Genomic DNA, 16,609 nt, shown 5'->3' on the forward strand with positions numbered 1-16,609 from the left:
GACGTATTTTGAAAACTTATTTTTCATGTTTGTAATCAAACTGATTAGTTCCTGAATAAGAATGTACATAATCTTATTCAACATACTTAAACATAAAGCATTATATTGGTTTAATAAGTTTTGCCATCTTTGTATGGGCTTTTTGTGCTCAGACTATAATATTTATAGAACTGTGTAGCAATGCACAAGAAGCAGCTTTTAATATATTTCTTTTTTTGAAAGGTTAATAAACAAGGTTCTTACTCAGAGTAATCCCTTTTTAGTATATAAAACTCATTTTTGAAAATCAACAAAATAATAATGAAAATTGAAAAACAAAACCCAGTAATTTATAAAAAGATAACAGTGAATCATCCCTTACCGTGTGCACAATTATACATATTGCTTCTCTAAAATAGAACTTTATTTTTAGATCCCATGTGATTATAGTGCATTTTTAAGTATATTTAAGATATTAGTGTATTTGATGTTTCTTTTTTGTTAACAAAAGAATATTTCTCTAAAGACACAGTTTTTGCTTTTTATTTAAGTATCTTTCATCATTAGAGAAAGAGGATATTTTTAAAATGGGAATCTGTATATTCAGATATTCAGTCATCCTTCTGGTTCTGTGGAGGACTGGTCAGTCCCAGAACTCCCACCACCTCAGACTCCAGGGACGCTCAAGTCCCTTGTAAGAATGTCCCTTGTGTATTATCTACATATAACCTACACACAGCCTCCCTGTACCTTAATTCCCCTCTAGAAGGTTTATAACGCCAATGCAATGTTAAGTACAATTTAAATAGTTATATGAAATTGTTTAGGGGATCATGACAAGAAAAGGCTGTCCATGCTCAGTACAGCTGCAGTTTTAAGTTTTTAATCCATAGATGATTGAGCCTGAAGTTATAAAACTCAGTAACCTGGAGGGATGACTGTAATTGATCATGCCTGTAAAGTGTTTAACTTCTGTGTACTTCCTATTAGTTATCCCCATTACTAGTAATTAATCCGAAGTGCACTGTGTTTGATGAACTTGCCACTCTGCTCCCCTCTGCTTCCCTCCTCCTGGCTCGCTCTTTCCTTACACAACGCCCACAGAAAATATGGTGCTCTGTACATTGGAGATTAGCTGTCTATTTTTAAATGTGAAAGCACACCACTTAAATGTTTTCTTGATAGACAAGGAACAAGCATGTAGTTTTTTTAATGGAAAAGAAGATCTGTTCCATGACTGTATAGAATTCATTTTCACATGTTTTATTCTTTGATAACTGGCCATCTGTCATCTCATGAGTCTGAAATGAGGCAACTGTCCTCTGCAGCACAATTTAAAGTTGCCTTCCTACTTCCTTGATAAAAAAGATACTTAATTTTCTTATTTGTGATAAGCCTTTTTTTTTTCATTTGGAATGAAACAAAACTGTCAGATTATTGAGGACATTCTACAACAGTTATAGTCTTAAACCATAACTAGATTTTTAAGAAATGAAAATGTACCTTTGAACTAACATCTTCACAATCATATAGCTTTCACTTGGACTCTTAAATGGCAAAATATATTATTTCCAAACCAAAAGTGTAATCCCTTTCCAATGTGGCATTTGAAGATCTGATTATATATCTTTTGGTCGATGGTGATGAAGCATCCGTTTCTGCCTAGGCAAAATCCTAAGTTCTGGGTGAGAGATAATCAGATAAATTTAGAAGCTGGCTGACATTCTTAGTAGGCTGCTTTGTGTTGTTCAAACTGGCCCCATCTTCTTAGAAGATTTAAAAAAAGTTGTATCTATCACATAGTTTCAGGCAGAACTTGAAATGAGGCTGAAAGGGCATTGGCGGCTTCCTGATCACGCGCACACACACACACGCACACGCTCACCTGCACGCACCCCACGCAGAGCTCTCAAAGCCTCTGTTTTGTGCTGTGGGAGAGGTGAGCAGAGTGCTCCATTTCTACAAGCTCAGGAATAGGAGGAATGGTTCAGAGTCACCAAATTAAAGTGAACGCCACATGCCCTCATTTTCTCCACTTCTAAAACTAAAATGGAGGGGGTCCTTTGTCAGTCTTAATACAAAATAAACCTAAGTCATTTCCAAAGGCTTAGCAAGCAAGTACAGTTCAGAGGGCCAGTGCACTCACTGCTCAGGGAAGCACATGCCTGGCGCTACAAGGGGACTCCAGTTTTGTTTACCGGGAGACTTCTCCAAGCAGACATTCACACACCCAGCTGTGGCTTCACTTGTCACAAACTAAAGGTCAAGCATTGTATGATAGAAAATTTAGGAGAACTTTTAATGTTTTTTTTTCCTCCCACTTGACTCATTTTCAGCTTCTAAGTGAAAGGCTTAAAAGGTTTTTCTTCTTTGTATCAATGAAACTTTCTGTCATGTCTTTTATTTCAGCTGGAATAGCATTAACAGAGCAAATGATATTCTAGCACTGGGAAGAATTGAACCAGTATAAAGGCATAGCAGATTTTGTTAGGATATCTAAAGACAGGATAGTCCGATTCACTCACTTAGCCTGACGTGCTGATTTAAACGATTGCACATTAGAACAGCTAACATTTATTAAGCATATAGCAAGCACCAAAGTAGTAAAGTAACAGTCTAGATGTCCTTGGTAAATTAATGATCAAAATAACCATGTTTTCTGAATATTTGAGGCATATCGGAACATTCAAATATGTTTAAATATTAACAGTTTTGGAGAAAATGTTTCTGAAACATAATGCCTATCTCTACCATGTTTTCTTTAATAGACTATACTAGATATTATATATCTGTTTTATTTATGCCTTTATTCAGTGAACAATATAGGTATACCTCAGAGATACTGCAGTTTTGGTTGCAGGCTACCCCAATAAAGTGAATATTGCAGTAAAGCATATCACAGGGGTTTTTTTTCCCCAGTGCATATTATTTTTATTCTACACTATAATCTATAAAGTGTACAATAGCACTGTGTCTGAAAAAACATGGTTCATACCTTGATTTTAAAATATTTTATTGCTAAAAGATTCTAACAACCTTCTAAGATTTCAATGAATCCTAAAGTTTTGCTGGTGGAGGGTCTTCCCTGGATGCTGATAACTGCTGCTGATCAGGTTGGGCTCACTGTGGCCGTTTCTTGAATAAGTCAACAATGAAGTTAGATGTCCTCTCATGAAATATTTCTTGGTAGTGTGGGATCTGCTTGGCAGCATTTTACCCACAATAGAACTAATTTTGAAATTGGAGTCAATCTTCTCAAACCTTTCCACTGCTTTATCAACCAAGTTAATTTCTTATTCTAAACCCTTTGTTGTCATTTCAACAGTGTTCACAGTGTCTTTCCAGGAGTAAATTCCATCTCAAAAAAACCTTTTTCAATCACCCATAGGAAGCAACTCCTTATGTGTCCAAGTTGTGTCATGAGAGGGCAGCAGTTTAATCACATCTGCAGGCTCCACTTCCTATTCTGGTTCCTTGACATTTCCACCGCGTCTTCAGTTACTTCCCCCACATAAAGTCTTGAGCCCCTCAGAGTACAAGTATTTGGAATCAACTTCTTCCAACTCCTGTTCTGTTCACATTTTGTCCTCCTCCCAGGAATCATGCATGCTCCTAGTGGCATCTGGAATGGTGAATCCTTTCCAGAAGGTTTTCAGTCTGCCTTGCCCAGGTCAATCATAAGAACCACACCTACGACAACTGTAGCCTTATAAAATCTGTTTCTTAAATAACAAGACTTGAAAGTCAAAATCTCCTTGTCCAGACACAGAATGAGCACACATTGTTGGGAAAACAGTGCCGGGAGACTTGCTCAACCCTGGGCTGCCACAGATCTTTAATTTGTTTAAAATGCCTTATCTGAGTTAGGCACAGAAGTGCACACCTGTAATCCCACCTACTTAGGAGGCTGAGGCAGGAGGATTGCAAGTGCCAGGCCAGCCTAGACACCTTGGTAAGATCCTGTCTCAAAATTTAAAAATTTTTAAAGGGCCAGGGACATAGCTCTGTGGTAGAGGGCACCTGGGTTCAATCCCCAGTACTGTGCAAAAAAAAAAAAAATCCCGAAAACTTAAACAAACACACACACACACACACACACACACACACACACACACACGTTATCTGCAAAGAGCAATAACATGATGCACAATCAAATGAGGAATGCCTGTACTTACCAAAGCACCTACATTAAAACTAGGGACAGAGTCCCCATCCTTATGAAAATATGGACTAGTATATCAGAATATTAAACTAAAAATACAGAGATGATAAGTGCCAGGAAGGGAAAGGAAGCCAGACTGGGAGAAAACATGAAAAGCTCTAACTTCAGTTGGGTAGAGGGCTAGGGTGGTGTCTCTAGAGGAGGAGGAGGGGGTTGGTAGGTGGGCTGGAAGGGGGGTTGTAGAGGAAGTGGCAGGCAAACTCAAGCCAAAGGAAAAGAGACATGTGCAGTCGAAAAATGCCTCACCTAACATTGTAAAATGGAAGAGTATAAAAAAGTATAAAATATACATTGACATGCAGCCCCAAAACCCTCCCTGTGAGCCCTCTCCCTGTGCATGATGTGCTCCATGAATGGGATCACAGATCCTCTGACATTTCAATAAGAAACCAACTGAAGTATTGGTATCTTGCAGAATTTATTGTTCACTGATGAAAATGATAATTTGGAAATTAAAGTTATCGATTTCGGGTTTGCTCGCCTCAAGCCGCCTGACAATCAGCCCCTGAAGACCCCGTGCTTCACCCTTCATTACGCAGCCCCGGAGCTCTTGAATCACAATGGCTACGATGAGTCCTGTGACCTGTGGAGCTTGGGTGTCATCTTGGTGAGTGTCATAGAAGAGCCACTAAACCTGGTCAGTTCTTAGGTGTTCTCTGTAATTTTCTCTCTCTGTTGTTTTTCTTGAATTCATAAAAAAAAAATAGAAAAATGGCCAATTGGTTTCTTTTCTGTACAGCCAATTAGAAGGTCTATCAAAGAATAAATATGTCCCTTTCTTAAAACTTACACTAGAGAAAATGTTGGAACTGGGTTTATTTTGAAATATTTAAGTTACCTATTTCATATGAATGAATTATGTTATTTTTTAAAAGAAGCATGAATGTATTTTTATAAGACATATTGGATATAATGTGAAAGTAGCAGAGTGACTCTTTAATACAAAAACACTTCAAGAGCTTATGTGAGACTTCAGACTAAAAATGTAATTAAAATCATTTGGGATAAGTTAACAAATTAATAGATCAAACTGGAAATATTTGTGGTAATTTATAGCAATTGTGGTGAGCATGCTTTTCACCAAATGAGCCTAGAAGATGTAATCAGAAAATAAACATTAAGTGGGAAAAAAAATCTCAGAATTTTTTTGCCTCAAAATAGCTTTACGTTTTCTGCATGTAGTGCATAGTACATGATCTTAGAGGGAAATTTTGAGATATTACAGAAAGATGCAAGAAACAAAGTGAAAGTTGCTCATAACCTTTCCACTCAAAGATGATGTTGAGCAAGCTTCCCTTGCCCTCAGTCCCCCACTGCACATGTCCCCCAGTTGCAGTGTATCTTGTATGTTTTTATATATGTGTATGTGTATGGAATTTTTAAAATATTTTTTTAGTTATTGTTAGACCTTTATTTTATTCATTTATTTTTATGTGGCACTGAGACTCAAACCCAGTGCCTCACACATGTCAAGCCAAGCACTCTACCCCTGAGCTACAATCCCTGTGTATGGAATTTTTAACAAATGGGATTATATTATACATGTAGTTCGAGTCTGTAAAATTTCTTTTAAATATTTCTTTAATAATTTTATGTTAGCATTTTCCATTTTTTCACTAATTATAAACTACACAAGTAAATATTTTGCACATTATGTTTGCATTTTTCTCATTATTTCCTTAGGACAGATTCCTAGGGGACGGTAGGTGCACCTTTATTTCAACATGGATGCCTAGATTCCCTGTTAGAAGATTCACCAGGTTATGTTCCCATCAACTGTATGAGAGAACATTGAATGCTGTCCGTATCAATCTTTAATTAGTCCCTATGTTCTTATAATTAGCATGTATTTCTTTGATGAATATTCACTCTCAGCATATTTTCATGTTTTTGGACTTTTGTATTTTCTCAGTTATAAATTGTTCCTTATAAGCTTTGCCCATTGGTCTATGGGGAGATTTTTTCTACTTAATCTTAAAGATCTGTTAAGGATTTTAATCCTTTGTCTGCCATCAATATTGGATATGTTTTTCTAGTTTACCCTTTGTTTGAAATCTTTGTTTATACGCTGGGGCTGCAGCTCAGTGGTAGAGCTCTTACCTAGCACATATGAGGCACCAGGTTTGATCCTCAGCACCACATAAAAATAAATAAATAAAGGTATTGTGTCCATCTACAACTAAAAATATTTTTTAAAAGAAAACTTTGTTTATAGTAATATGGAATGCTGATTTTGTTTTTAGAGAAGTTTATAAATAGAGGAGTTTTTTTCCTGATGTGTCAGCCTTTCCCTATGTGGTGTGTGGCTTTGATGTCAGGCTGTCACTCCATCCCTGCCCTCATCCCAAGATTTTAAAAGTAGTCTCCTAAATTTCCTCCAGCATTACTCTGTTTTATTTTTGTGCCTCAATCTGTCCTCCATCTGGGATTTATTTTGGTGTCAGTTGTTCTCCCCCAATGGCAGCCACTTGTCCCTACAGGATGGTTCTTCTTTATTTTAAGCTTTATTTGGTTTTCATCTGAGCACTTTTAAATCATCATTTATCATTGTCAAACTAATGTACTTATGAATAAGATTATTTTTAGTAAAAATAAGTAACTCTAGGGCTGAGGTTATGGCTCAGTGGTAGAGCACTTGCCTGGCACGTGGGAGGCACTGGATTCGATCCTCAGCACCACATAAAAATAAATAAAGGTATTGTGTCCATCTACAACTAAAAAAGTTTTAAAATAAACAGCTATAAACAATTGTAAAAACAAATCTACTATAGGTTTGAAGAGTTTTATGGACTTAAATTGATGGCATGTTCATTAGCAGCAATGTCTTTAAAAAATTGATGAAAATAAAAAAGAGCCTTTGATTTCTAGTGTCACTTTTCTTTTCCATTGCAAAAAGAGACTTCCATTAAATCTAGGCCAGTTGTGACCAGCAAACTCGTAAGGTTTAAGAGTCTTAGACGTGCAGAGAGGTATCTTAGAGCCCAAGTGTTATTTCTATGAAAGCAACTTTCCATAGGGCATGGATGGAAGCAGTGCTGCCCCCTAGATGGGATTATCAAATTTTAAGAAAAATGGGATATAAAACAGGGTAAGTGATAGCTCAGGATGGTCAAAATGTCCAGACTGTAGGCAATTTAGAAACCACTTTTTTTTGGTAGTTTCCATTTCTTATAATATCCGTGTTTTTCAGTTATAATTGAGTATAACTACAGTGTGTATCATGCCCACATCTAACATGATACTAAATTTGATCTTGATCTTTATTTTGCTCGGAAGGCTTACTGATGTTCCCATGAGGGAATATTGCTGGTACCGATTGACTCTGATGAGCTGTTATAAGTAATCTTGAGTGGATATCTTTATTCATATAATTTTCATAGTCTTTGGATTGGGGGTGTTAATGTCTCAGAAATGAGATTATAGGGTTGTAACTTTTAGTCACATCCACTTGCTTGATTTTTATTTATTAGTTTTGAGAGGTTACAATCTTTTTTTATTTGTTCTTTTCAGATATACATGACAGAGTATATTTTGACATACATACATGGAGTATAACCTAAAAAAAGTATTCTCAATACTTTTGTTTGTTAATTACTCAAATTCTAATCAGGATCCCATTCTGCAGTTGTACATGATGTGGAATTTCACTAGTTATGTATTCATATACGAGCATAGGAAAGTTATGTCAGACTCATTCTACTGACTTTTCTATTCCCATTCCCCCTCCATTCCCTTCATTCCCCTTTGTCTAATCCAATGAGCCTCTGTTGTTCCCTCCCCGCTTATTGTGTGTTAACATCTGCATATGAGAACATTCAGCAGCCCATATCTCAAGCAAGTAAATTATAAGAAAAGATAACTTGGGAACCTACAGATTAAAAGACACTTGAGCAATAATGTTTACATTTTACTTGAATCCTGATTCAAGCAAAATCGAAATTCTGTGTATTGAATTCAAATTCTAAAAGTAATTCATACAGATGTTATTAAAATATATATATATACCCACAATATGTATAACACAATGAGATTTTGAACATACAAAGAAATGACTGCTAATTTTTTAAGTGTGACAATGGCACTGTGGTTATAATTTTAAAAAGTCTTGCTTTTTAAAGATACAAGATGAAAGTGAAAAAAATTAACACCTTCTTTAAACTGTCAAAAAAAGAGAGAAAGCTTTGCATAAATGAAAGAATATCTCCAGACATCTAGTACAAAGCCTGAATTATCCCATAGCAAGCACAAAATTTATTTGAAGTCTCCTGATGTACCTTAGAAATGTATGGCCCTTTTGCATTTTCCATCTAATAGATGTAAATGTGGGTATTTTATTAAGAAAAGAAAGTATTTTACCCTGAGTAAAATAAGTACTCCAAGAAAATATATCCTATAGTATCATCTGGTTTTTTAAAATTATTTTTTAGGTGTAATTGGACACAATGCCTTTATTTTATTTATATTTACTTGTTTTTATGTGGTATTGAGGATCAAACCCAGGGCCTCACACATGCTAGGTGAGCGCTCTACTGCTGAGCCACACCCCAGCCCTCATTTGGCTTTGATTAAAACCCAGTATATGCTATGGAAGTATAATCCCAGTCTGAATGTGTAGGGCTTAATTAAAATAGAGGTTACACAGCATATTAATGTTTGTGCTATCACAGAATACCACAAACTGAATGACTTAAACAGCAGATTTATTTTCTATGGTTCTAGAGCCTGGGTAATCTAAGATTGAGGTACCAGTAGAGTTGGCGTCTTGTAAGGACCCCCCTTTGGGTCACAAACAGCTACCTGCTCACCATGTGCTCATCAAAGCCTTTGGCTGGTACACGGTTCCACAGAGCTCTCTCTGGTATCTGTTCTTTCAAAGACACTAATCCTGTTGGATCAGGACACTATCATATAATTTAATTTCACTTTAATTACCTCCAAAAAACTCCCTCTCCAAGTACAGTGGCATTGAGGGTTGGGACTTCAACATATGAATTTAGTTCTTTAACACAAAGTATTTAGGAGATATAGAACAGGATATATAACATACCAGTGATATAGCACATAATTCCATTTAAAACATATTTCCCCTAAATATTTTATTCTGGAGACATTAGTTTTTGTTTTTTGTTTTTTTACTTTGTTCCCAAAAAATTTTATTTTGAAAATTTCAAAAGTAGAGGACATGAGAGAAAAATACTACGAACATCTAGGATTTCACTGCATTTGCTTTTTTTTTCCTCTGATTCTTCCTTGTGTATGTGCTCTTACAATGTATTTATGTGTATGCATATGCTTATGGTCATACATAATACATGTATACAGACACAGAGATTATTTCTGCATACACATGCAATTCTTGATATGTATTTCTGTATAGATATGTCTCTGTTTTGTACCACGTCATTTGTAGACAGAAAATTAATCTTAATTTTAAAGAAATCGATTACTGGATAATCAACTAAAATTATAAGTCTGTGCCCCTTGGATAAAGGGGTACTTTGAAGTAATAAAATGGTTTTATATTTGAATATCATAAAAATTCATGCCACTTTGTTTACAAGTCTTTGGCATGTGGGGTAACCTCAGTGATGGAAGTCATGTGGTCTTTTAAACCAAATAATGCTAGTTGTAAAAGCTGGTGAGTTGTGCTAATTAAGTTGGCAGTAGGATTACTGGAGGGGCTGCGACAGTCATTCTGCTTTGTTACTTTTCTTCCATGATAGTATACAATGTTGTCAGGGCAGGTTCCATTCCAGTCTCATGACAGAAGTTTAACATGCACCAGCGCAGTCGAAATCATGAAGAAAATTAAAAAGGGAGATTTCTCCTTTGAAGGAGAAGCCTGGAAGAATGTATCCCAAGAAGCTAAAGATTTGATCCAAGGTAAGAATCTCATGACGCTTGGTGTTCTGCAGGGTGCATAGTGACTGAAGCCGAGTCGTGCCCCTTACACACACATACCGTGTTTGTTAATTACTCACGGAGCCCATGGGTGTTCTCTGGGGTTTACCAGGCTGCACCTTTCAGCCTGTCATCCTCTTCCCAGACACTGTCCCTCAGTGATCTCGACATTTCCAGCATGGACATTAGTCCCATGGCTCCCACTGCATCTCAGTCGAAGAACTTAGATGTACTTTTCCACTGTCCTTTCCCCAAACATATTTCTTCTCCCATTTTCCTCCTTCAGGACAGTGGCACTACCCAGGAGCCAGGTCACTGAAACAGAAACCTGTCACCTGGCTGCCTGCACCTTCCTTGCCTTCTGCAGCCTGTCCCCTGGTGCTCAGGTTCAGCCACCCCCGGGCTGCCCTTCTTCCCACTCCCAGCCAAGTGTCTTGGAGTCCGGCAGCATCCCTTCATTTGGACTCACTTCCTCTCGTTTGACCTGTCCATCTGTTGACTGAGTGACAAATGTGATCAGGGACTCTCCATCAGCTGCAGGTCTCACTCCTTAGCCTGGTGTTGAGACCTCAAGGCCTCCGTCACCTGGCCCTGCTTCCCCTGCTTCCCGGTTACTACAGCTCTGCCACTGTGGGAAACAGATTTCTCCATTTCTTCCCATATAGAGCACCCTCTTCCTCCTGCCCACTTCTCATTCCACAGGACTCGACTCCTGGGATCCTTCCAGGATACCTGCTCTCCACGGATGAGCCCTTCTCCCGGGCCTGCCAGCCCTGTCCATGTGTGTTTTGCTACTAGTGCCCTCCTGTTAGACTGGCTCCCTCCTGTCCCTGTCTTTAGTCACCCTTGAGTCTCCAGTCCATGTCTCAGGAGAGCCTCCCACCCTCCCTGACTTGTAGCAGATGCTGGTAAAGGTCTGGACATGAGTGAAGTAGATCTAGGTGTTCTGTTCTCATTGGAGCTTACCAAGTCACCAGTGGGAGTCTTTGTTTTGGGGGTTTATTTTCTGATTGAAAAGCTCATTAGCCTACAGCCTCCTAGAAATAGGCGACTGTGGCATTATCATCCAGTGTCCACTAGAAGATCTAAATATATTTGTATATATATGTATGTGTATATGTATAATATATAATTATCTGCTGGGTACAGTGGTGAATGCTTGCAATCCCAGTGACTCGAATGGCTGAGGCAGGAGGATCACAAGTTCAAAGCCAGCCTCAACAACTAAGCAAAGCCCTAAGTAACTTCATGAGACCTGTCTCAAAATAAATAAAAATGACTGCGGATGTGGTTCAGTGGTTAAACACCCCTGGATTCAACCTTCAGTACAAAAAAAAAAAAAGTATGGGCTGTGGTTGTGGCTCAGAGGTAGAGCGCTCACCTACCACGTGTGAAGCCCTGGGTTCGATCCTCAGCACCACATATAAAATAAAAATAAAAATAAAGATATTTTTTAAAAGAAGTAATTATCTTTGTAGGAAGTTGAAGCCTCATTGAAATCTTCATGTCATGTGAACATAATTGAAATTTATGTCTGAGATAGATTTTTAAACCAGGTTTAAAATGGCAAACCTTAAAATATATTATTTATTCCCACAGGACTTCTCACCGTTGATCCAAATAAAAGACTTAAAATGTCTGGCTTGAGATACAATGAATGGCTTCAAGATGGCAGTCAGCTGTCCTCAAATCCTCTGATGACTCCAGACATCCTGGGATCTTCGGGAGCTGCCGTGCACACATGTGTGAAAGCAACCTTCCATGTGAGGCTCTGCACTACGCATGTGGCAGGCGGTTTGAAAAGGGATTGTAACCACATTTCTTTTTTTTAACATTTTTAGTTGCACATGGACACAATACCTTTATTTAATTAATTTATTTTTTTATGTGATACTGAGGAGTGAGCCCAGTGCCTCACACATGCTAGGCAAGTGCTGTGCCACTGAGTCACAACCCCTGACCCATAACCACATGTTCTTATTTGGTAGTCTCAGAGACATGCTGTCTGTTAACACATTTACAATATATTCACCTTTTAATTTTTATAAACTGCTTCATACTGCTTCATAAACTGCTTTAATTTTTATAAACTGCTTCACTCTCCTAGAATGTGTGAGGCACTGGGTTCAATTCTCAGCACCACATATAAATAAATTAATTAAATAAAGGTCCATTAACAACTAAAAAATATTTTATTAAAAAAAAGAGTATACTTATTTGGTGTTTAGAATGAGTTTGTAAGAGGAGACAGTAATCTGATGTTTGAATAGTTGAAAGATTTTAATAAGTAATGAAAACAACTTAAACAAGCATACATAATAAAAAAGTTTTTCCCCAAACAAAATCATGTTTTTAAACCATAACTAAATGTTAGGAACTAAGACGTAAGAAAAGTCTATTCATTCAACAACCCACCCATTAGTGCATGTCATAGTCTAGGACTGAGGGATTTGAAGTGAGTTAATTGTATAAATATAGACTGTATCCTTAAAAAGCTGACACTACATGATGATAACCACATTATGTACCCTTGTGTCAAGCAAATACAATTATATCAAGATAATTAGCATAAGAAATAATGGGGTAGAGAAATTTAAAATTTTTCTCTAACAGAATTATGTTGAGCCATCAGCACCAGGGATTTGATTTTAAAAGTCATAGCTGGACATGGTAGTGTACACCTGTAAGCCTAGCTATTTGAGAGTCTAAGGCAAGAAAACCAAAAGTTCAGAGCCAGCCTGCCTAAATTAGCAAAACCCTATCTCAAAATAAAAAGGGCTGGGGATGTAGCTTAGTGGTAGAGCACCTGCCTAGCTGTGAGAGCCTTGGGTTCAATCCCTAGTACTACCAAAAAAAAGAAAAGAAAAATAGGGGCTGAGTATGTAGCTCAGTGGTAGAGCACTTGCTTAACATGTGTGAGGCCTTGGGTTCAATCACTGGCACTGAAAATAATAATGATAAAATTTAAAAAGTAACAAACCAGAAAATGTTGGAAAGTAGCTGCAAGAATCTAGACCATCTGGGCTGGGATTGTGGCTCAGCAGTAGAGCACTCGCCTAACATGCATGGGGCCTTGGGTTCGATCCTCAGCCCACATAAAAATAAATGAATGGAATAAAGGTATTGTGTCCAACTACAACTAAAAATAAATAAATAAATATTTTTTAAAAAAGGAGTTTAGGCCATGTGATCCAGGTCTTCTCAGTGATGACCATGATGCGAGTTTGTCAAGGTGCCTGCACCACTGCCCACACTTGAGCTAAGAAGGATCAAGACAGGCTGCTGTGAGGAAGAAGCTGGGGTGGGATTTGCAGAACTACGATTCTCTGTGTATATTAAGTGACCAAAATAAGCCCAAGTGACGTTGCACTGGGTGTACAGAGCAAGGACCTACAGTGGATTGAATCTGCTCTGTGTTGGAATTTTGTGGCTGGAATTTTCAGTCTTAGACATGAAACCAGTAAAAGTAACAGAAAGGATTCTTGCTTCAGATGACTGATGTTCTTCAAGACTTTCCAGTTAGTCAGCGGTTTCTCACTGAGATGTAACACTAACTTCTTAAAAAGGTTTATTAAATGAGCGGAGGTGTAGCTCAGGGATAGAGCACCTTGCCTGGCATGCACAAGGTCCTGGGTTCGAACCCCAGCAACACAAAATAAATAAACAAATTAAATCCTGACTCCTGGACAGCCTGGCTGGTGTGATGCAAACTCAGAATTCTTTTCCCATGAGCTTCTCTTCCCTGCAGCAGGTTTGGGTATAAAAGTTTTGTTCCCAGAACAGCCTTAGAGCTATGGTTACCACAGGAAGTTGTCCTCTGCTATAAGTTGTATTTACTGCAAAAATGTCAATACTTTTTTCTTTTGTTCTTTTTAGTTATACATGACAGTAGAATGTATTCTGGCATATTATACATACACAGAGTGTCACTTATTCTAATGAGGATCCTATCATGGCTGTCATGATGTGGAGTTACCCTGGTCGTGTATTCAGATAGGAGGCTGAATACATAGCATAAGAAATAATGGGGTAGAGAGATTTAAAATTTTTCTCTAACAGAATTATGTTGAGCCATCAGCACAACATAATATGTCCGATTCCTTCTACTGTCCTTCCTATTCTCCTCCCTCCTCCCTTCCCTTCATCCCCTTTGTCTAATCCAAAGGACTTCTATTCTTCCCCTTCCCACCCTCCCTTGTTTGGGGTTAGCCTCCATTTATCAGAGAGGACAACTGGCCTTCGGTTTTGGGAGGATTGGCGTATTTTACTTAGTATGCTATGCTCCAGTTCCATCCATTTCAAAAATGTCAATATTTTTACCTTCCCTGTTTTTCTCCCCTAGGCCTTTAACAAATACAAGAGAGAAGGATTTTGCCTTCAGAATGTTGATAAGGCCCCATTGGCTAAGAGAAGGAAAATGAAAAAGACCAGCACCAGTACAGAGACCCGCAGCAGCTCCAGCGAGAGCTGCCATTCTTCCTCCTCCCATTCCCATGGCAAAACCACACCCACCAAGACCCTGCAGCCCAGCAACCCTGCTGATAGCACTAACCCAGAGAGCCTCTTCCAGTTCTCGGACTGAGAGACCGACATGTGCATGGTAGGAATGTCCTCCGTGGCCGTGGCACCTTGCTCCCCCTCAGCATGATCCTGAGGTGGTGGTCTGTGCTTTAAAGAATTTGTCCCGTTGGTCTCATTGGGATCTGCTCCTAGTGAATTTTTTCAGGAAAACTGGTTATCCTTGAACAAGAGCACTGAACAGGGAATGTCACTGTGAATGGAGCATTTGTGATACCCTTAACAACCTAGCATGATACCAGCAGGATGATTCTTGAAAGGGCAAAAGTTTCTGTACATTTACTAGGTCCTGTTAGATGACGCTGCCTACAATGTCAGTCACAGGTTCTCCGATGTCTGCCAACAAGACTTGACGCCTTTCACTGGGCCTGATGGACAAGGTGGGTTTTTAAGAGATTTGTACCCTTTGGATAGTAATTTAGCAGAGCAAGAGGTCTGTTTTCAGAAAAAGATTCTGTAATGAATTTTGTGTGTGGCATATACTTATTTCTTGAGAGAGAATTTTAACTTATTGTTTTTATTTGATGGTTATATATGATAATAACTTGCTATTCATCTTTTTCTAAAAAGTTAAAAAAAAAAAAAGAAGTTATTAGAACTCGAGGTCCCATGCCTTGTGTTTGGGAGCCACGTGAGATGCATGCTAAGCTGTGTATGTTTTTAATTTTGCACTGCCTTTTCCTGGTAATTAATTTTAAAGATCATTGCAAAATATTAAGGTACATGTCCCTTTCTTTGTTTTAAGTAATATTGCACTTTATAGAAGAGTGTGAATAAATCAGTCTGTTTTATAAAGTGCACTGTTGAAAGCATATGTACTGTATGTTTGCTGGTTTTTTTTTCCATTATCTACTTTAAATTTGTCCTCACATCCCTCTTCTGCTTTGTATGCAACAAGTAGAATGGGGTGCTTTGTATAATGTGTCATTAGCCACTTATGCACCAATCTGAGGGAAAACTAAAGGGAAATTTTACTCAACACTGTGCTTCGTATGTGTACACTGTGTTGTGCTACAGTGAGGTAATCCCTCCTGTAGTCAAATATTATGTACATAATATTTTAGAATCATACCTATGACTTGTTCTGAAATTTTTCTGTTGAATTTTAAATCCAGAAAGCATTTTATAAACTTATGCAGAGCACTTTTATTGCTCAAAAGTTCTGAATTCATACAGAAAACAAGTGCTATGCGATGAAGACATTTCATTAAGATTGCTGCATTTTAAAATAGAATTAATTCATTCCCTATGCAAAAAAAATTAAGTAACAGGATTTGTACATTATGTTTTCTTTTAAAGCCATCACATAAAATGCCAGGACTGAGAAAAGTGATCTTTGCTATGTTTACAGGAATCATGCTTAATAATGATCAAGATAATGCCCAACATGTTTATAGTTTTTGTTAATGATAACCTCTTGATCATGGGTTTGGAATTTGGGCATGATATTTATTTATCCCTTTCCTGAGGTAATAGCAGCATTAATTTCAACCAGTTATAAATACTAAAAATATTGCACTCTCTGTATTGGTAGCATATTTATTACTGAATCAATGTGTATACTAATAGCACAGGCAACAAAAATGGCAAATATTAAAATATTTTCAAAAAATTATATTATCCTGTTCACATTTTTTCCATGATGGTTTTGAGTTTTGGGGAATAACTTTATACTTTTCACTGGCGCAAATGACTTCATAATTCTCAAGGAGTCAATGAAAGTTTTGTACTTCTTTCAGTTATTCCTAGTAATGATGGGAAATTTTGTGTGAATTATTAACAAACTATAGCTAATTTATAAAATGTGATGCCATCAGGTACATATTTATAATTTTTTAAAATGTCTGTTTATTTTGAGCTTGGGTATACTTATATTTGGAAATGTGTAACTTAGCTCTTCAAGTCATCTTTTAAACTATGAATCCTGGT

The 16,609-nt window shown here is 37.6% G+C and overlaps 1 protein-coding gene across 2 annotated transcripts in view; it reads left to right on the forward strand.

Moving 5' to 3' along the window:
* The window catches only part of Rps6ka5 (ribosomal protein S6 kinase A5), a 188,271-nt gene extending 171,909 nt beyond the window's left edge, over positions 1–16,362 (forward strand). Inside the window, exons 14-17 of one of the 2 annotated variants that reach the window (XM_076848025.2) lie at positions 4,617–4,808; positions 9,925–10,084; positions 11,702–11,865; positions 14,445–16,362. In XM_076848025.2, the coding sequence (XP_076704140.1) occupies positions 4,617–4,808; positions 9,925–10,084; positions 11,702–11,865; positions 14,445–14,684 (756 nt within the window). In that variant the 3' untranslated portion in view covers positions 14,685–16,362. The remainder of the gene's footprint in view (positions 1–4,616; positions 4,809–9,924; positions 10,085–11,701; positions 11,866–14,444) is intronic. The other variant, XM_076848026.2, reaches the window with a different exon arrangement.
* The last annotated feature ends 247 nt before the right edge of the window (positions 16,363–16,609 follow it).

The sequence above is a fragment of the Callospermophilus lateralis genome, chromosome 3 (assembly GCF_048772815.1).
Source record: "Callospermophilus lateralis isolate mCalLat2 chromosome 3, mCalLat2.hap1, whole genome shotgun sequence".
Lineage (NCBI taxonomy): Eukaryota > Metazoa > Chordata > Mammalia > Rodentia > Sciuridae > Callospermophilus > Callospermophilus lateralis.